The sequence below is a fragment of the Neophocaena asiaeorientalis genome, unplaced genomic scaffold, assembly GCF_003031525.2.
Source record: "Neophocaena asiaeorientalis asiaeorientalis breed wild unplaced genomic scaffold, Neophocaena_asiaeorientalis_V1.1 scaffold218, whole genome shotgun sequence".
Taxonomy (NCBI): Eukaryota; Metazoa; Chordata; class Mammalia; order Artiodactyla; family Phocoenidae; genus Neophocaena; species Neophocaena asiaeorientalis.
Window position 1 is genome coordinate 12,779,485 of NW_020172818.1, and position 22,135 is coordinate 12,801,619.

A 22,135-nucleotide genomic window follows, 5' to 3' on the forward strand; every position below is an offset into this window, starting at 1 on the left:
CACCCCGCAACACACAGAGGGAGGGGTCAGGGCGCTCCCCACATGCGCAGGGCACCTCCCACTCTGTTGGAGCTAATGCTTGTGTACAATCTCATGTGCCCAGATGTAAGAAAAATGTGGTTGGTACCACAATCAATAACATGATTAGGAAATAATTCAGATTCAGGAAGGGAGAAGAAGGGGGCTCCTTTGTCATCTTGTACGGTTAGTGTCACTCAAGAGGCTTTACTGAAGGCACCTGACCACCGCTGTCATCCACAATGGCTTTGCATTTGGCATTCGTGTTTCTGCAAATTGCTTTCACCCTGTGCTCCTTTTTGTTTATTTAATACAGGAGGGGCAGGTACTGCCCCGTGAACTCCCAAATAATCTCCTCAACAGCTCCATGGGTGGCTAGTGGACACCCCCAAACCAACTGTTCCCACAGTCTAACGTGCTTGTCACCGGCAGCTCCATACTTTTAGTTCCTCAGGACAAAAACCTAGGCTCCCCCCCCCCGGCCCCGCCCCCCATGTTCCACGCCTCTGGGAGAAATCCTGTTGGCTCCATCTTCAGCCCGGAATCCAATCCTCCAGGAACCAGCGCCTCCCTCCTGGCTCAAGCCACCATCATCTCTCACTGAAATTTTAAAAACTGCCTCCTACTGTCCTTCCGGCTCCTGCCCTTGTCCAAAACCTGGTGGTCAGATGAACTATTTTGAAACAAGAGTCAGGTCGCATTGGTCCTTTGCACAAAGCCCACCGGCTCTGCACCATACCTCAGTAAAAGTCAATCCACACTGCAGTCCACCGGCCCTGCAGGACCTGCCTCCTACTCTGCTCTGGCCTCATGCCCTTCACCACTGGGCTCCAGCCACACTGCCAAGCACACACCTGCACCTTCCACATGCCTGCCACAGGGCCTTTGCACTGCCTAGGTGCTCTTCGCCGAATGCACAATGCTCTCTCTCTCCCTTCCCTCAAGTCCTTGCACAAATGTAACATTATAAAAGACCTCCCTGGGCTTCCCTGGTGGCGCAGTGGTTGAGAGTCCGCCTGCCGATGCAGGGGACACGGGTTCGTGCCCCGGTCCGGGAAGATCCCACATGCCGCGGAGCAGCTGGGCCCGTGAGCCATGGCCGCTGAGCCTGCGCGTCCGGAGCCTGTGCTCTGCAGCGGGAGAGGCCACAACAGTGAGAGGCCCGCGTACCGCAAAAAAAAAAAACACACACACAAAAAAAAAAGACCTCCCTGGCCACCACATCAAAGTCCTGACTAACCTATCCCCACCTCAACCTCTGCTCTCCTTCCTTTATTTTTCTCCATAGTGCTCATCGCTACCTAACATAAGACATATTTTGCTTATGTGTCTATTAGCTGTCTTTCTCCTCTAGAATATAGGCCCTATGAGGACAGGGATTTTGCTCCATGAGAGCAAGGATTTGGGCTCTTCTGTTCCCCACCGTAGCCCAGGACCTGACACACTCAAGAAATATCAGTTGTTCAATGAGTATTTGCAATGAACTCAATGCCAAACAAACCTGTTTACCCACAAATAGTGTCGGGTTTGCACGTGACCTCCCCTCATTCATGCAGCCAGCATCAGCTGGGCCTCCACCTGACTGTGCACCCCAGGTGAGTCCACCAGGTAGGAATGTGAGGCCCCATTAGGCTCCTTTCTGAGTGGAGGTTGGAGGAGACAATCCTACACTCAAATCCCCCCTGCCCCTGGGTTGAGAAACCCCACCTGAGTTCAAGTGTCAACGATGTTCCATCTCCAGGGAGCTGTGGCTATGACAGCTGATGGCGGATGCATTTACAGCGCTCAGCTCCTCTGCACACACGCAGTTCACCCGAGCCTCAGGCTCCTTATTTTTCTGGGCAGCCACTCAGCTGACCTCATTTCTTGTAAACACTGCTAATCGCTAGGCCTCTGGGGACAGGCCTGTTGTGCTGAGTGGCAGTGAGCGGTGATGCGGGGAGGGCCCTGCCTGGCACACCGATGGAGCCCCAGGAAACATCAAGCCTCACAGTCTCCGCACGACCAGGACGCGATGCTGAGTGGTGGTCACTCACTGCAGGCGTCATGGGCCATTCTGGGAGGTGATGACTCAGTGTTCCATTACCTAGGACAACCCACTTTTTGAAAACTTGCGGGACTGCGAGTTAAGTACTCAATTACTGAGCCCTAATACAGTGTATTAACTACAGACGCCGCAGCCGCGCATTTAAAGCAGACCTGCCCAAACTCAAGTGGAGCCCCCTGAAGTGTCATGTGGCCCCAGAGACCAAGAACCCTAGGAAGCATGCTGCAGTGAGGGAAGGAGGAAGCAGCTCTGAGAGTGGGGATCAAACACAAAAGGACATTCAAATTATAGCCCTATAATCAGAAAGGAGACGAATCCACAAATACATGGCACATACAATTTCCAGGACAGCAGTGAGCTGACTATGACCTGCCCCCAACCTTGTATAACTTATGGGTGAGGTTAGTTTGTTTCCTCTGAGGGTTAGTTTTTTTAAGTGACTGTATTAAATGGGAAGCCAGAATGTTCTATGTATATTTATGCCTTTATTAATAAAACAACAAGATAGAAAAAGACATTTTAATGTTTCAAGTGAAAATCTGGTGGCTGTCTTCTTGGAGACTAAGTAACGCTGCCTTCCACTGCATTTTCATATACACAAAATACCACACCAGCCTCCAAGGAATGAGAGGAAAATCACCTGCAAATACCGTTTCCTCAAATGCTCGGCTCATAATGGGCTTTAAAAAAAGTCAAGCATGAAAGAAACCGTCGATTTTTTGGAGCCTCCATTGTTCAAAAATTCTCTGGGAATTTCTTAAGACAAGACACTTCAGGAGCATAAAATTTCCATCTTTGTCCATTCCAATCTATATAAAAGGGGCACACTCCTCCAGACTTCTATTTTCTTTACCACCAAAGTCTCACCTTGCTGACACCTTTTTACTAACTAAGCCAAATGTTTCAAATGCAGTTTGGGCAAAACATGACAGAAAAATAAACACTTCTTCTCCATTTACGTGCTGAATAGACGCTCATTCTTAGCAGTTCACATGGGATGGAGAGGAAAAGGGGAGGCACCCCCCAAATAAACAACCCCTCAACTGACTCCAGCCTCTCTCAGCCTCCTCTCTCCTCATCTGTGTCATTCCCAACAATCGTGGTCACAGGAAGGAGCTCCCCGATCATAGCCACTTACTTTCACATGGCCACAACCAATCCCCCAAAGCTGGCCACTCACCGTCATGCTTATAGGTCATCTCCTGGCAGCCAGAAAAGTACAGGCACACCAGGGTGCAGAGACAGAGGAAAAAGGAGAAGTACAGCACAAAGAGGATATACTCCATGGCGGGGAGGGGCTGCAGGACCCGCTAGCTGTGTGTGTCGAGGGAGCCGAAAGCCATATCATTGCCATCAATTTCCAGGCCTCTCTCAAGTCCTAGGAGGAAGCACCGATTCTTCCCCAGAGCATTGCCCTTCCCTCGACCACACAAGCCCACCGTCTTCCTTCTCTGCTGCAGAGCTCTGAGAATGAAGGTACTCCGGAAGATGCACCTTTATTAAAAGGGATGCCAGCTCTGGGGCAGATCCGTGGGCGGAGAGGAGCCGGTTTCCAGGGGCCGAGCCTGGGCATGTCAGTCACAGAGGACAGCCTCTAGGCTGGCTTATTCTCTGGGGGCTTTCCTCCCAGACCCCAGGTTCCCTGAGCCGCCCTGCTGTCGGGGCCAGTCCATGGGCCCGGGTCCCTGGATGATCACAAGGGCCCCCGGGAACAGCGCTAGCAACCACGAAGCTGAGAGAGGCTTCTTCACGACCAGAGCCCAAAATGGGGAGGCTTGGGAAATTTCTCTATTGATCCCCGTCCACCCTGTACACGCCCCGGACTAGTTAAGCTCATGGGTTCTCAGCAATTCTTCTGTAAGTATTTGTTTTTATCATTTATACGAACCGAAAGAAACCATCATCCAACAGAAAAACTGCAACTAGAGAGGTCTTCAGTTTCCCACCTGTGTGGCACCTACGAGGGCCTTGTGTTTCTTGCAGAAGCTTCTCTAAGCATAAGATCAAAAGAAAAAAACCCTCCTAATGGAGGGTTTAAAAAAGGGCATATCTTACCATTAAAAAGTAAAACTTCTGTAATTTGAAAGGTAGTAAAGCAACATTAAAAGGTAGTAAAGCAACATTAATTCACAAAAGGAAAAATATACATAGCCAAGTTCATATATGTTTTAACTTCAATAATGTTTGATACTCTGCTCCTTCCAAAGGAGCCGTGATATGAGCTACGTAACCATGTCATACTATGCAACCTAGTGCTAAGTCTTTAAGTCATCCTTCTAAATGAGCTGCCACCCAGGCAGAGTTGGGACTGGTTCAGGCATGGGCCTGTGACCAGGCTGAGCTAAGGAGCACCAGCTCTGGGACTTTTGCTGGAACCACTAAGGAGAGACACCCTCTGACCACAAAGGTTGCTAGACAGGTATAATGCCAGCCTGAAGTTGCTAAAGCTGTTTGGGCCACCACATGGGAGAGCCTGCTTGAGAAAGAGGTCAGCCCAGAGGAAAGTACATTTGAAAGATGGAGATAGACAGGTACCTGGCAATATCATGTGAGCATCTGGATCCAGCCGTGCCTGAAACCATTCTAAACTTCTCAGTTATATAAATTTTTTTCTTTGTTTAAATGACTTTGCGTTTTTGATGCTAGCAACAGAAAAAATCCTGGCTAATGGGGAAGAGGGAGATAATCCTAGAAATCAAGTCATCTGCAAACTGTTGAGTTCTGCGATAAGTCTAAAGACTGATTTCTCTCTGAGCTGCTCTACACCTGAACCCTCAAGAAAAATGAAAGACAACCTTTGACTTGCAAGCAGATTCCTGGCTCTGTGGACACCATGACACATGTCCATGACACATGTCCAACCTCCTGGACCTACTTAGACCCACCTTTGCTAGAAGCTCCTCAAGAGTGGAGGCATCCCTCTGCACCTGACGCTGTGCTGTGCCCAAGGCAGATGCTCCACGGATGATGGAGCAATGGCGAGAGAGGTGGGGGGATGGGAAGGGCTGAGAGCTGCACCACCTTGGCTTTCACCTCCTAGCCCACTGAGGACATGAGCCACCACAGGCCTTGGTCAGGAGGCAAGCGGGACCAGGTCCCAGAAGAAATGGGGAACCAGTGGAGGGTTTCTAAGAAGAAGGTGGCAGGGTCAGACTTGTGCCGTAAAAAGATCGTTCTGAACAGCTCTCGGGGGAGGAAGATGCTGGAAGCAGGGGAGCAGCCAGGGAGCTGTGGCAATAACCCCAGGACAGCAGATGAGGGCCCAGAGGAAGATGGTAGAGACAGATGAGGAAGCAGAGGCCTAGAGGGGGGGGTCTGGAATCAGGGAGCTTTGCCTCAAGCCCCTCAGCCCTGGGTCTGGGATCCCCTCCTAACACCAGGCAGGAGGCCAGGAGCTGCAGACCCGCCTTTCAGCTGGCTCCTCTCCGAAGACCGAGGCTCACCCCGATGCTCACTCCCCGTGTTGGGGTTTCCTGCCCTGCTAGAATACATTGCCTAGAACCACCATCACCTCCTGTCTATTCCAAAGTCTTCGGGTATGGCCTGGATGTCCCCATGGGCGTTGCTATGCGGGATGAGGTGCCCTGGGCAGGCCCCGCAGCCAGGTCAGGCCCCCAGCTCTGCTTTCTCTCCCCCCTCCGTTGCCCAGCAACCTGCGATGCTGCCCCAGGTCGGGACAGTGCAGACTGCGTGTGCGGCTAGCTACTCAGCTGCCCTGCATCTTCAAAATCGTCCCCATGCTTTATCTCCAGGACCCAAATCTTTTCCCGAGTCCTTTACCAAACAGCCCCAAAAACCCAGCAGGCGGCATCTGGAGCAGCTCCTGGGGGCCTCATGTACTACTGATGTAGAGCTCAGCCACCTGCCTGACCAGGTTATGGAGGAGGGAACAAGTGACAGGGGTGCTGCCCAGTCTGGAAGGGACAAGCCTTTGTCCCGTCCAGGGAATGAAACACCCAGCGAAAGCCCTCGGCTGCACGTTGCCACGCGGGGAGCCTCACAGACCAGCAGGACTGAAAGGAAGTATAGCTCACTTAGGCAATGTGATCGAGCCCCACTGTGTGGGCCGGGTGCTGTGCTGGGAGCTGCTCATAACTGGACGAACGAGGCAGGATCCAGCCCTCTCCACACTCAAAGGCTGATGACAAAGCCATGGGGAAGGGTTGTACAGGAACAAAGTCAAGTGGAAACAACCAGAAAGGGGAAAAAAGATTCCTTTGGCTACTTAAAAATGGGAAATGTATTCACGTGATGGAAAGTGCCTGGCATCCAGCTAGGCTAAGGTACGGCACCCTGGCTTCTGTGCCAGAGCAGCTGCTGGGACCCTGGTCCTTCCCTCCACAAGGCCGCAGGCTTGGCCTTGGAGGCACAAGGTCAAGTTTGGATAGGCCCTAGGTGTCCTATCAGAACGGATGCAGGAGCCACTGACCAGGAGTGACGTATCAGAAGCTCCCCAGGTGTGAACTGTGTCCTGGTGACAGCAGACCCCTGGTCCATTTGGGAGAGGGGACCACATAACAGATGCTTGAACCCAAGGAAGGGCCTGTTCTCAGGTGGTGCTTTGATGTTTCCCATCCTCCCCTCAAAGGATGGCTGCTGTCTACAGGGCATCGAGATGCCACCTCACTGCTACCTGAGACTGTCTCTATCTAAAAGATGGTGACGTGAATTAGAGTGGGGGGGGGAGGGGAGGGGCAGGGCCTGGGAACTTGCATCTAAAAGGCCCTCCAAAAGAAAGCTACTGATTTAAGATGAAGGGAGAAAGAGAAATTATAATTTATAATTTCAGTTCAACAGGCATGGAGCCAGAAGCTACATTTAATCTCATGGGTGTGATGTTCATTGTAAGAACCAGGAAACCGAGGTTCCCAGAGTTCAAGGCCACACAGCTAGGAGCCAGTGTGACCCCCACGCTGTTCCAGGCTACGGTTTCTGAGCCTCATCCAAGATCCCAGCCCCACTTTCAAGGTGCATGAGCAAAGTATACTAATTTTAGCCATTCTTCACGCGCCCAGCTCTCTCCTAAGACACAGCTGTCCACTGCCAGGCCGCACGGGCTGACCCCCTACCACCCGCCACTCCATGGTGGGGTTCTGATTCCAGTTAGGCCCTGATCAGACCTTCTGCAGAGCAAGTCCCCCTCCCTGGCCAGGGCCCGAGGAACCGCTCAGGGTCGTTCTCCTGCAACCTCCACCCGGGGCTGAACTAGCAGGGTCCCCGGGCAGGGACAGCCAACACCAGTCTTGTCCCCAGAAGACCCATGAGACAGGTCAGCAGCCCTCGGGGACAGGATGGCCCCCTGGAAGATGAGGGCTGGCATCACTGCTCTGCCCTCAGCACTTCTGCAGCAACTGGGCTGTGGGTGTGGAATTAGAGGAGCCCCTTTGGGGGAACTGCAGAGTCCAGGGAGGCTTGCAACAGCCAGAGAGCAGGGATGGCTGTCAGACTTCCAGAAAATTCTGGAAACTTCAATGCATTCACCATGACACTGTGTCATGCAAGGACCCGGACAAAGTGGTAAAGTGCGTGGATACATAAGGGACAGAGTGCGATGGAGGCATTTAAGGAGAGAAAAGAAAGTACTGAATCCCTGCGGCCTGTGGAGAGGAGGAAGGGAAGTTGCCCAGCTTGAGAGGCAGCCCTGCATCTTCAAAAGGAATTAAAAACCTAACCGGGTCCCCGATGGACCCAGATATTCATCCCATCCAGCCCCGGACAAGCTGGGATTGAGTAGTAGCATAAGGGAAACAGCTGTACACTGAACCTTGAGAAAAAGAAAGATGCTGGTGGGTCATAGTAAGTGGGAAAGACCCTGAATCAGGTCAGGAAATTTCCCACAGAAGTTCCCATACTCCACCTTCCAGTGGCATGAAACTATTGCAATTACAGTGACCAAACATCCCCATCCTGAGAAGACCCAGTGTCAGGCAAATGTATCGTTCCAGTAAAAGCAATTTGTTTATTGAGTCAACAACTATTTAGGGCCACCCACTGTGTGCCAGGCAGTGACCAGGACATGGTGAGCAGGACACAGGTGCTGCCCTCCTTGCCGGCTGTACATGCAAGCCTAGCAAATCCCAAGCCCATTCTAGGCCTCTGTAAAGTTCCTTCCCATAGACACATTCAGAAACAGGAAAAGGGGAAACATAATCTTCTCTTATTCCAGGCATTCTGATAAGGTTTGAAAAATATAGTTACGGCTCCAAAGTGGGTTTCCTGAAAACCTTTCTGGGATATATGAGGCCGCAGCACATCCAGTTCATGCAACAAACTGAACACCTTTAGATTGTTGCTTTTTAAACATATGTCCTGTGGTGAAAATGGCATTGGTGTACATTACTGGCAACTGTGCAAAATGACACAACCCTTCTATAAAGCAGGGGTGGGGGGCTGGGGGCGAATGTTCTTGACTGAAGCCTTCACACCCTCTGACCCACATTTTGACTTCTGGGAATCTACCCACGGGAACGATCCAGACTATGGACACAGTTTTCTGGACAAAAAGAGTTCGCTGTGGCGACATTTACAGAAGAAGGAAGTCCAGGAAGACGGAAAGGGTGGTCACCCAATGAGATGTTCAACACTCAGGGAATCCAGCAGAACTGGCCCGTGAAGAGTGGTCTGCTAAGCATAGACACATTTATTGCAGCATTATTCATAACCGTGAGGAGCTGGAAGCAAACATGCCCGGCAGACACAGGACAGTAAACAAATCTGTAGCCCATCCACTCCCTGGATTACGTAGCCACGAACATTCACATTTATGATGACAGCAACATAACATGGATAAATGCTTTATAGTATAGTAGTAAGTAAAAACCCAGGGTGTAGAAGTGTATTCGACAGTTACAGTTACATTATTTATTTATTTTTTTTGCGGTACGCGGGCCTCTCACTGTTGTGGCATCTCCCGTTGCGGAGCACAGGCTCCGGACGCGCAGGCTCAGCGGCCATGGCTCACGGGCCCAGCCGCTCCGCGGCACGTGGGATCCTCCCGGACTGGGGCACGAACCCGTGTCCCCTGCATCGGCAGGCGGACTCTCAACCACTGCCCCACCAGGGAAGCCCTACGGTTACATTATTTAAAAAAATGGAAGCGGAATGAGGATGGGGGGAGCGGAGATTGCGTTAAAATGCCAACATTGATCGCACTGGGGAGGTACTGCTGTGATGGACCCCTTGTCTCCCAGATAGTCTACAATGTGGTTATACTACTTCCATAGTAAAATCTATATATTTAAAAATAACCAAGTTCTGCTGAACCACTTCCCTTTCCGGAGTTTCTAATGTCACTGCATAGAGATTTGTATCTCATTCAACTTCACTTGGTGGCACAAGCTTGGGCCTTGGAGCCCGAGACTTGAGGCTGAAGGTCAGCCTTGTCACTTACTTTACCTCTTTGACTCATTTCTAAATTTTATATCTATATACTTCCTGTAACCTTAAAATGAAAAAAAATAACACCAGTCTCACGGGGTTGCTATGAAGATTAAATGAGATGGTATAAATAACCACTTATCCATGTGTCCAAATTCGGTCCACAGATATATTTTATTTGGCCCACAGAGTGTACTATAAACAATTTGCACCAATATTTACAACCCTTAGATTTTACATAAAGGTGTTACGGGTTGAACTGAGTCCCCCAAAAAAGATATGTTAAAGTCCTAACCCCCCAGAACTTCAGAATGTGACTTCACTTGGAAATAAGGTCATTGCAATAATATGAGGGCACACTGTAGTGGCGTGGACCCCTATGTGACTGGTGTCCTTATAAGAAGATAGCCACGTGATACAGAGACATACAGGGAAAATGGCACGTGACAACAAAAGTAGAGACCGTGGTTATGCAGCTTTAAGACAAGGAAAGCCAAAGATTGCCAGTAAATCACCAGAAGCTAAGACGAGGCAAGGAAGGATTCCCCTACAGGTTTCAGAGGGAGCACGGTACTACTAACACCTTGATTTTAGACTTTTAGACTCCAAAACCTTGAGATAACACATTTCTGTTGTTCTAAGCTACCCAGTTTGTGGTACTTTGTTACAAAAGCCCTAGAAAACTAATGCATAAGGAGTCCCACTTCTCTTGAATGACTAGAATATCTGATACCAATTGGCTCACTTTCTTATAGCAGCTGATAGTCTGGGCCCAGTTTTCCACAGTCCCCACCACTCCCTATTGTCACCCTGACACCAAAGCCATATATCTGTGATCATTCAGTAAGACATCTGCACTGCTGTTTTCTTTATAGGAGAGAAATATTTCTCTACAACCATATCTCTACCCACAGATAAACCATGAGGGGCATCTGGTTCAATAAAAAGGAGAACAGGCCCACAGCTTCATGGAAGTGAAAAATGTTTATGGGTATTAATGCAAACTAAGTCCTTTTTAAATACCAATTTGTTCTTTTACTTTCTAGCTTGGTCCCTGTGGGCATCTGAGTTTTCCAAACCCAGCTCTGCTCTCTTCACTGGACGTTTGGACACCATCTCTATAAAATGGGCAAAGCCACATTTTCCAAAAAGAACGCATTTTGTATCATTCCAAAAAAGCCTGAAGCTCCTGATTTTTCAAAACAGGATATAGATGTTATAAACCAAGACTAAGTATCTTTTAAATCCTTCCAAAGGTCTAAGTATTTAAGTTTTTAATTTTGGGTGAGCATCCCCTGAGGCCTAAATACAGAATTCATCTGTAAATTTTCCATGAATAAATTACAGTAAGCAGCCCCACGTTGCTTTGAGAGGTAGTTATAACAGGTTTTTCACCATCGAATATGCAGAGATGTGAGTGTGTCTGCCTTCAGGGCTCCTCTATGGATTGCTCGCTTCTCCCCCTATGCCTGGACCATCCGCCCTGCAGACCCTGGCACGGAGCCAAAGCAGGGCAACTGCGCCCTCGCACGCTCACCTTGGGTGGCTTCAGGCCCTTCCCACGATGTCTTCTGGAGCGCAAGAGCCGTTCTCTCTCCTAGAAGGAAACACAACTGTTGGGATTTTCAGCCAGCCTCACATCACATCCACCAACCCAGCTGACTTCAGAGGGCATAACTTACAAAGCTGCTGTGCCTACCTGTCTGCACCAGGCCTGGGTCAGTCCAGGTTCTGAGCACCCAAGGCATGGCTGCCTCTCAGAACTGACAGCTACAGAGCCATGCCGTTAACTGGACTTGGACCATCCCAGAAAAAATGCCAAGATTTGCCAGTCCTGTAAAACTCCAGCCTGTCTGTCTCTGGGGCTGTAAGCTATAAAACGTTAGGCAGTGTTGACTAGACATCAGCTGTCAGTGATCCCAGCAGAAAATTTAAAAGTTTGCAGCTTTGATCTCAGACAGAGCTGGGGCCAAATCCCCATGGGGCCTCCTCCTGGTCAGGTGACACACCTCATTTCTCTGATTCTCAGGTTCTTCCTTTGCTATATGGGCTGGAACACGCCCTTCAGAGACGGTGGGTACCTGTGGTTCTTGTCAGTAGAAACGGCACCCATCGAGTAGCAGCATTCTGCCCCAGATAAAACCAGTAAATTGTCTCCTTCCTAATCAAATGTTCCTATTCTCTTTGGCTGCCAGGAAACCCAGAGACAAATCTGGTGCTTGGCCACAGCCCATATGGTCCACCCATGTGTCCCTGCTGATCTTAATTGATGCTGCTATCTTCATTTTCTCTGGTCTTATCTGTTAATCTTCCTCTTTCAACTCTATCATTGTTTTGTTGAGTGTGTTTTTTTCATCTTATGTGGCATAAAGACTTTCGTGTAATGAAGCAAAGATGAATGGAAGGATAAATGATTAGATGATGGTTGGAATGAAGGTGGGATGGAGGGAAGAAGGGATGGGTGGAGGAAGGGGACGATGGGAAGATGGATGGAGGGATGGGAGGGAGGATGGATGGTTGAGTGGAAGGAGAGAAGGAAGGAGTAGAGATAGAGAGATAGGAAAGCAAAATGAATTGGACAATTACAGTCAAAGCCTTTTCTATAATTTTGATCACTGGCTTTTCTACTTTTTGAAGATCCACTAATGGAAGCATCACATACCCCCTTGGGCAAGCAGAACACACTTTGCTTCTAAGATGCAACTAAAGCTCACTATAGATGCTCCCTTCCTGGTTCCTAAGCTCCTTCCACAAAGAGGTGCAGAATTCTCTGGATGTAACACTCCACCTACTTAAGACATACAACCCCCTTAATGATCCCCCGCACACACACACACACACACACACACACACACACACACACACACACAGTCTTAACAAGTCCTTCAAATTCTGCTCTGATCATAAGGTTCCAGTTTTCAAGTTCACAGTCTGCAACAACTAGGCTAAAAGAAAAGAAAATAGATTTCTTGGGGACAGATCATGCCCACTCTGTAGAGGCCAGAAGGCTCTTTTGAAAAAACTGATGCTGCTTCTCAATGGCAGCAAACTAGGGATAAGATTTGAGAAAAAGAATAGCCATGAAAACCGCTCCCAGATACCAGTGATGTCGTATAAACCAGTGGAGGCTGCTTTCTGGAAGAACAAAGGGGGAAGGCGCCCACCATCAGGAGGAGCTCTGTGAGATCCCACCCTGCCAGCAGCATCGCCCTGCAGCCCTGCTGCCATTCCCGGGGCCTGGGTCTCATGCGCCCCACGGAGGGCTGTCGCTCACGCTCACGCAGACATACCAGCGAGAGATCGTCGATGACATGTTGCTGCTCCAGCACCTGCAGGCGCAGGAACTCGATCTCCTGCTCGTCCCTTGTCACACTGAGGTCATTCAAGGAAGTGTGCCTCTTCAGGGACGCCTGTGCCGACAGCTTCTCCTTCTGCAGCCAAGGGAAGAGAGGGCACTGCAGGGCCACTCATCCACAACACTTGATAGGAACCCACCGTACGCGTCAGGGCGTGGAGTGTGGGCTTGGGGATATGGGATGGAAGAATGGAGGGATGGATGAGAGCCCCCTGGTCGTCAAGCTGGAGGAGTGGACAGCTGCAGACCAGAGTCAGGCCTGAGGTGTGGCTGACTGTGCCCGATGCTGACAGGAAGGGCTGGGTGGGCACTGGAGTGGGGAGAGGTGGATGTCTGCACCAAGCCTGGAAAGCTTGGTCGCTGGGGAAAGAGAGCACGGAACACGTGGTAACGACACACACTCACACCTGGACCTGCCAGGGCGTGGGAGAAGGGTGTTCTGTCTCCCGCAGCCTCAGTCTTCTCAGCTGTAAAATGGGCATGACTGACACTAGTTTAGACAATGAACCTCAGAGTATTCCTTAAACCATCAACTGCATGACACCACCCTGACCACAAAGACCAGTCATTCTTGTTGGAGCAAATAAAAGGCCCAAATTCAAAGCACTCAGAGCAAAATTGTAATCGTTCACGTACTGAGCTTCGTCAGTGCACCGGGTTTTCTGTGAGAATGTTTTACGCCATCACTCCATCCTCTCCTTAAACCCACAGCGCTGATATTTTCCTTGCCAGTTCACAGATGAGGAAGCTGAGAGAATGAGGGCTGGGCCTAAGGACCCTGGGCGGAGACCCACCGTCTGACTGCCCCGGGCTCTCCGTCAGGCACAGACGCCCACGGTGCTGTGAACTGTGGAGAACAGAGGCAGGAGGGACGGGTGCAGACTGAGACCGCTCGGCAGGCTTCCTGGGGGAGGTGGGTAGGAGGTGGCCCTGGGGAACGTGTACGGTGAGGGCCAGGGGCTGGAGGAGCCCGGGCAGAGACAAGGACTCCGAGACGACGACTTACCATCTCCACGTTTTCCCGCGTGAGATTCTTGATCTTCTCCTCCATCCTCTGGATGCTCTGCAGCAAGTCCTCGTTCTTCTTGTTCATTCGCTTGTTCTTCTCCACCAGGGGCTTCAGCTGGACCTCGGTCTCACGGGAGCGTTTCAGCTGTGGCCAGACAGAGAGGGCAGCAGCTGTAAGAGCCAACCTCAGAGGCCAGTGGAGATGCCCCCTGGCCTGGAGCTGCCACTGCTTGGGACCACATCTCCTGGGTGGTGCAAACACCACGAAGAGCCCACAGACACCTGGCTTCCAAATGCAGGCTCCCACCTGAGCCTCAGAGGGCCTCGGGCAGGGCAACAGGAGGGGGTGCAGCCCAACACGGAGGCCCAGAGACCTCCCTCAGGTCGTCCCCGCCCGCAAGCGGCCTGAGCCTCTTCCACACTTCCTTTACCTCCGGGCATAACCCCCAGAGGTCATGGGTCACATGCATAAAGGTCATTCCAGCTACCTAGCTCCTCCTGGCCACCATTCCTCTCCAGGTAGAGACCTAGCCGAAAGCTCAACACTTTTCAGACAACAGACGATCCCTTGGCCCTGCTCAATGCCAGCCTCTTGGCTCAGGGCTCCATCCAGCCCTGGAGCCACGCCCTGAGTCCTCTGAGCACAGTCCCTATGACTGACGAGGTGTCCTTCCAGTCTCTCTCATCCCATCAGCATCTGGGGAGCCCCTCTTGGGCCCGGGCCCTGTGCTGGGAGCTGGGTCAAAGGGATGACATGATGGGGTGACCGTCCAACAGACGGAAGAAGAGGACAAAGACGGTAACAGAGGTAAGAACACAGTGAGACAGGCGCCGGTGGACACGCCAGGCCGGGGAACCACACATCCAGGGGTTCAGAACGGACAAGAAGACGGCGTGTCGCTGAGTGCAGTGGGAGCACGGAGTCTGGGGGATGGGCAGAGAAGGGGCGGGCATGGTGAGGTCTGATTTAGGGAGCTGAGAGCTCTGCCATTTGTTTGCACCTGCAGCCACACTCCTGCCGCACCCGGGGCTTTGAGGCAGGAGTACTCTGTGGTCAGGGCTGCCTTCTAGAACAATCCATAACTCTGACTGCTGTGTGGAGGCCAGTCCAGCGAGACAGAGACATGGGAGATGACAGGGGAGGGGGAGGGGGAGCGGGGACTGGGAGGCTGCTCCATTAGAGGCACCCACTCTTTTTCCTTCTGAGCACGATGTCCTCCGTGACACACACACTAGCTGCATGACCACGGCCGAGTTCTCAGCCTCAGTTCCCTCTTCTATAAGATGGGAATAATGGTAGTATCTGCCTCAGAGACTTGTTATGAGAACTAAATGCACAGTGATAGTCTTCGCAGGGTCATTTTAATGGATGAAAATTATAAACAATTTAAAATATTTATCAGTATCACGACAATCACAAGAACCACTGCATCTATCAAGTACTCGCCATGTGTCCAAAACGATGTTCGGCCCTTCCAGGCATCCCCTCTCATTTAGCCCTCACCACCACCCTAGGAGGGGGCCCATCCCCATCCCCATTCCACAGACAAAGAACCTGGCTACAAAGAGGTGGGGTGATGTACCACACAGAAAGTGCCAGGACCAAGAACCAAACACAAGGGACTGACTGCACACCCCTGCTTTTGGTTACCAGGCTGTGAAAGTTAACATAAAACGCTGATGGTAGCCATTAAAGTATAACATGGACCTTGACTCATACACTGTACCTCTAGAAATCTATCCTGCAGAAATAAAGGTTCAAGTCGGTAAAGACAGAAATGTATCTTCTGTGAGGCATTGTTTACAACAGCAAGGACACGCGAAACGGCCTAAATCTTCACCAGTAGAGGAATGGCTGAATAAACCATGCTTTGTCTACACAGCAGAGTATGATGGAGCTGTTACAGAGACAAAGGCGGATCTTCACGCATTGCTGGGGGCGCTGTAACTGACACAGCAAGTGAAAAAAGCAAGTTGCAGAACAATATTACATAGGGAAAATGTCCCATTTGTAACCACAAAACAATAAAAAAAAGGCTCCTCCTGGGTGTCAAAATATTTGCATAAGCATTAAAAACATGTGAGAATCACCTCAAGCTGTTAACAGAAGTTACCTCATGATTTTAAGGTCCCAGTGCTGGCCAGCTTATTGATTCTTATTTTAAACACTTCAGAAGGTTTGCATTGTTTCAAGCAAGCTATTTTTTTTTCTAATCCACTTAGTAAACTATTTTGCCTCTCATGAGGGATTTTTTTTTAAGCTCATGAATATTTAAATGAAAAGTGGAGACATAATATTAGATGTGCAGTCTGATGAAAACTATATAAGAATATGCCTTTAAAAATACTGGAAGGAAATGAATTTATTCTGATCCTGTTAAAATTATGAAGAGGTGACACTTATTAACACTTTTCATCTCCTATGTTTTTCAAATATATTGATACACTTACTTTCATAATAAAATTTAGAATAAAGAGAAATATTAAGAGACATTGGTCAAGACATTTGTACGTGTTGACTACCACTACATAAAAATTAGGTTAATTGTTTATCCAGCAAACTTAAACATATTCAAGAAATTGCTATTTTTACTAGAGATTTATTTTTTTTAACCAGAAGTTCACATTCACTACTTTTAAAATTAGAAATATGTGAACTTTTATGCAAAAGAAAGTAACTAGATAAGCAAAAAATAAAAATTATCCATAATCACACCACCTAAAACAACTTCCAAAATCCATGATGATGACAATGTATTTTTGTTCTGTAGACTGCTTTTATCATTTAATTCATTGTGAACAAATTTCTATGGCAAATAAACGTGACCTATAACATCATTCTTAATGACTGCACGCAATTCATTGCATAAATGTTCCATAATTATTTTGATCAATACTTAGGTGGGGCTTGGTTTTGTTTTGGTTCGGTTTTGGTTGCTACTATAAACAACACTGCAATGGAAACCCTCTCCATACCCCTCACTGAACTTCTCTGATTGTTAGCTCAGGATAAATTCCTACAGAATCAAGGGCACTAACAGGTTTCTTCAACAAATGAGTGTTAGAGTTTTAATCAGGAAGAAATGAGAAGGAAAGTAGAGAAAACCAGATGGCCTGTGCGTTAACTTCCTGTTTAGGGCGTGGTTTGTGGCCCCAGGGCTGCTTTCCTGCATCCCGAGGCGCCATCTGCCTCTTGGGGGCTGATTACCAGTTCATTCCTCTCGTCTGCCAAGAGGGTATTTCTGTCTTCCAGCTTCCGTATCACCGAATTCAGTTCAGCAATTTTTAGCTGAAATCGCCGCACATCTCGCTCGTCCATATGCTGATCCTAAAAAAGAAGCAAGATACAAACATACTTTGAAAAAGCTTAACTGAGTCAAAGCGCTCTGTGGACCCTTTGTGGAAAACTCTGAGGGCAAAGGTGAGCTCCTCACTAGGAGGACCATGCGCCATGCTGGGGCTCCCCCAAATCAAGCAACATGTGGAAAGACTTCATCTCAAAGGCGACAAGACCTCAAACCCTCCAGAGGCTCCCTGACATCTGAACGTGGTATCTGGGGACCTTCCCATCCCAACCCCTGCCCGCCAAGCATCTCTGACAAAGGCACAATCACAGAGTTCCAGGATGCTCCTCAAGGGCAGGCACTGTGCTCACCTCACTCACCAGCGAGACGCCAGCACCTCACGTGGTATCTGCACACAGCACACTCAACAGACACTTGAGTATTTAGTGAATGAATGAATGAGTGAATGAATGAATGAATGCAGCTTTGGCCTCCTCTGTGCCTGGTAAGTACCAAGCTGTGGCCCCAGGTGCCCTCTCTGCTGGCTGAGCTCTCCTCATGGGCAGAGCTCTGCCTTTAAGTCATGTCCTGTCCTGACTGGGTCCCTTTCTGAGCTCTCACTGTATACTCGGCACTCATGTTTTCATTTCTTTTCAACTGAGCTCCACGTTTGGGGCGGAAGGGGTAAGGGAGGGAAGGAAGGACGCACAGATGGATGAGAGGGAAGGGCGAGGGGTGGGGGAAAGGCAGGCAGGCAAGTTCGCCAGAAGAATGACCAGTAGGAGGAAGGACAGGTAGGTGGTCAGCTCTGAGGCCCCAGTGCTTGCATGAGCCCCTCACCTGGACACCCATGAGCTCGGCCATGTCCCCTATGCCAGGTGGGAGCTCTCTCTTTGGACTACCGTGGTACCGCTCAGCCTCTCTGACCTGAACCAACTGCTCATCCAAAGCCTCTTTCTGAAGAAGCAGCTTCTGGGTCTGCCCAGTCTGCACACCGAGTTCCTTCTCCAAGGCCAGAATCACACGATCTTTTCCCTTGATCTCATCCATCTGGAAAGAGAAAGAATAAGCATTCAGTCATAGGGGCTCGTGACCAGGGAAAGCTCTCTTTTGCTGGCCTTAGGCCCAGGGAAAGGTTCAGCAGGTCCATGGACCTGGGGCAGCCAAACTCAGCAACACAGGACAGAGAGACACTGTAGTGCACAGCCCAGGCCCTGCTCCGCCGTCACCGCCCCCAGCACAGAGGAGCACAGAGCTGTGGGTTCAACGACCTATATGGTCAAGCAGACACTTACCCTCGAAACTGATCAGTGCTCGCGTCTCTCTCATCTTAATGGAATAAAGTCAAATCCTGACCCGCCAGGGCCCTCCAGCCGTCACCCCCTGGCCCTCCAGCAGCTCAGCTTCTTCACAGACTTGGTCGTCCTCTCTCCCACTCCTCTCTGGCCGCGTCCCCACCCCTCCAGTAAACGGCTCTTGCTAACGTCTCCAACGCTCTCCTGGCCCGCAAACTCACTGAAACATTTTCCAATCCTCTCTCCTTCTCACCCCGTCTGACACTGTCGCCCACTCCGGCTCCCACCCTCGCGCCCTCTGTGGGACTTCACTGTTTCCATCTTCTTCTCGCCCTGCCCTGGTCACCATCGAAATCTGTAGTTTCCAAGGCTTGGCTCTCTTCCCAGTCTGTATCCTCTCCTCAGCCAGCCGCATCCTCACCCATGCTAACTCCCCGTGTGCAGCTGACACTCCAACCTCCTCCCTCCGCCCTGACGTCTCTCAGGGTCCCGCGGTCAGAGAGCCAACTGGATGCTTCTGGGGCCTCCAAAGCACCTCAGCCTCCCCACATTCGAGCCTCAGCGTGAGCCCCAGTGCCCCCAGCCCAGCCTCGTCCCACATTCCCTAGAGGAAACCAAGCAGAAAGAAGCTTACGGAGGAGGGAGCTTCTGCCCCGGGCCATACACTTCGATTGTTTCTGAACACAAAGACAACAGCTGGGAAACTGCCCCGGTAAGGGTGCTATACTGGGGTGCCCCTCCCCTAAATCCATGTCCTTCCTACAACCTGAGAATGTGACCTCATTTGGAAATAGGGTCTTTGCGGATATAATTAGTTAAGATGAGGTCACAGTGGAGTCGGGTGGGCCCTAACGACTGGTGTCCTTATAAGAGGAGAGACACACAGGGAGAAGATGGAGGCAGAGCCTGGCGTGATGTGGTCACAAGCCAAGGAACGCCTGGAGCCTCCAGAAGCCGGAAGTAGCAGGAAGGATCCTCCCCTATAGCCTTCAGAAAACATGGTCCTCCGACACCTTGATTTCAGACCTCTAGCTTCCAAAACTGTGAGTGAATACATTTCTGTTGTTTAAGCCACCCAGTTCATGGTACTTTGTAACAGCTGCCCTAGGAAACTAATACAGGTGTTAAAAGAGGAAATTTCCCAAGTATTAGAGTTTCATTAATTGACAAAAATCGTAAGAGTTTCAGCTACAGTGATTACTATCATCATGGGATTTAGGAATAAATTCTATTTGAGATAAGGTACATTAAAAAGTTCTGAAGAGAATACTAATGCTTTAGTAAGGATGGTTGCAACGAAATCTGGATAAAGTCTATATGATGTGGCTTTATTTAACACATACCTGTGAGTGCCCGCCACGAGCGGGCCTGTATGTCAGGCAACGTAACGTGGATACTACCTTGATTGCCCAACGTAAAGGTTAAAGCCAACTGATATAAAACAACGTGTCACAGAGGAAAAAGCACTGTGCATGGAGTACAAAAGTATGAACTGGAGACTAATCCCCCACTGGCAAGCTGTGTTCAACCTCCTAAGCTTCAGGTTCCTCACCTGTAAAATGGGGATATAGGAACATCCACCTGGAAGGGGAGCTGTGAGGGCTGAAGGGTACAGCAGAGACAGGCAGGCTGCTTAGGAGCAAGGCCACTGGGCCCAGACTGCCTGGGTTCTAGCCCTGATGCCACCACTTATTGGCTCTGTCACCTTGGTTTAGTTACTTGATTTCTTCCTAAGCCTCAGTTTTCCATCTGTGAGATGGGGATAATAATAGGGATGTTTTGAGGATGAAATACATTAACACATAAAAACCGCCTGGCACGCAGTAGGCATAAAATAAACATTAGCTCTAATTATAATTGTTGCATGCACATAGTAGGTCTCAATAAATAGTAGTTCCTGTCTTTCCTAGACTTTTGTTTCCATTAGGTGTGCAAATATTGAGGAAATGAATGAATGAATATTGCAGTTGTTTGAATTGTGGTTCCTGAACAGACATGCCCACATCCTAACTTCAGATATCTGTGAATGGGACCTGTTTTGGGAAAACGGTCTTTGCAGGTGTAATTAAGGATCTTAAGATGAGGAAATCGTCCTGGATTAACTGGCTGGGTCCTAAATCCAATGACAAGTGTCTTCATAGGACAAAGAGAAGATGCAGACCAAAGAAAAAAAACATAGAGGGGAGGCCATTGCTGACTTAAAAAAAAAAATGCACAACGTGAGAGTTGCAAGTTTTATTGGGGGCAAAATGAGTACCGCAGCCCAGGAGACAGCGTTTCAGGCAACTCTGAGAAACTGCTCGGAGGAGGCGAGGGGAGGAGCCAGGATATAGAGGAGTTTTTGCGACAAAGGCAAAGTAGTAGGGAACGTCAAAAGAGGATTGTTAATTAAAGAAAACCAGATATCTCAAGTTAAGGAATTTAGTGCTTTCCTTTGTATGGGAAGATGCAAGAGTCTGGGCTCACTGAAATCATTCCTTTGATATGCACCTCAGCTATCTGGGGCCAGTATCCTGTATTTTCACACCCTGAGTTTCCTTAGGGCTCACCGCTGCAGGCAGTCTGAGGGCTGCTAGATGGCAGGTATTCTTGTCAGCCTTGAGTTTCCTCGGGGCTCACCGGCTCACGTTGAAGGGCTGCAGTCCTTGATGACTGTGACATCCTTTGTTTATTGGTATGGCAGGAAATATTCCATTTATAAATATTCCATTTATCACCATGTAAGAGAGAGGCAGAGATTGGAGTGGTGCAGCCACAGGCCCAGGAACTCTTGGAGCCATCAGAAGCTGGAAGAGCAAGGAAGGGTCTTCCCCGAGAGCCTTCAGTGGGGCGCAGCCCGGCTGACACCTTGATTCTGGACTTCTGGAGCCCAGAGCAGTGAGAGAGTAAACTTCCGTTGTTTTAAGCCACTGAGTTTGTGGCCATTTGTTAAGGCAGCCCCAGGAAACTAATACAAATGCCCTTCTCACTCATCACACTCTTAGAGGGTAACAAACTAAAGCTGATTGTAACTTGAAACATCGCTAGAGCAGAGAATGCTAGTTAGGAGCCCTGCCCTGAGGGCGGACAGAAGCTAGCTTAAATCCCCACCCCTACCTGCTGTGTGACTCTGGGCAGACTGGGCCATCCCTCCTAGCCTCAGCTTCAGTAATGTGGGGACACTGAGAACACCCCGTCCAACTGTGGGGAGACTTCAACCACGGGAAGAACTTAGCACAGAGCCCGGCATCTTACAAGCACACAATCAACGTTAGCGGCCACTAGTAATCCACTTCAGCTCCTGCGTAACGGAAGGCGATCTGATTTAAACAGCAGACCATGAAAAACTTACAAAATACAGTTTACAGAAGGCAGCAAATGGTACCCCCAACCTCCAGACTGAGGCTTTCAAGCAAAGTCCCAGAGCTCTGACAAGCTCTTTGAGTGGCCTTTCTTTAGAAGAAAAAAGGATACTCCCCTTCCCTCTGTATCCCCAACCACCTCCCCATGACAGTTTCCTGGAACTCCAGCCAAGGGTGTGCCCGGTGCAGCTTCTCCTGCAGCAGCTGCAGAATGTGCCTGCTGCTCCCCCTGGCGGCGGCCACCCGCAGCTCCCCGCTCTTCAGAGCCGGCGGTGGGAACCCCTCCCCGCTGTAGGGAAGAACGCTTGATGATGCAGAAAACACTGTTGCCACTGCAGAGTTCAATCCAGAAGCAATGTGAACCAGCGAAAGTTCATTAATTGAAACCACTTAAACATGCTTTCATTAAT

The 22,135-nt window shown here is 49.7% G+C and overlaps 1 protein-coding gene across 2 annotated transcripts in view; it reads right to left on the reverse strand.

Annotated features, from left to right (window-relative positions):
• JAKMIP1 (janus kinase and microtubule interacting protein 1) overlaps positions 1-22,135 on the reverse strand; it is a 72,008-nt gene that overhangs the window by 37,261 nt on the left and 12,612 nt on the right. For both annotated transcript variants that reach the window (XM_024741806.1, XM_024741807.1), the window contains 5 exons: positions 17,930-18,139; positions 17,014-17,133; positions 13,804-13,950; positions 12,733-12,873; positions 10,980-11,039 (listed from right to left, as the gene is read on the reverse strand). In XM_024741806.1, coding sequence (XP_024597574.1) covers positions 10,980-11,039; positions 12,733-12,873; positions 13,804-13,950; positions 17,014-17,133; positions 17,930-18,139 — 678 coding nt within the window. The remainder of the gene's footprint in view (positions 1-10,979; positions 11,040-12,732; positions 12,874-13,803; positions 13,951-17,013; positions 17,134-17,929; positions 18,140-22,135) is intronic.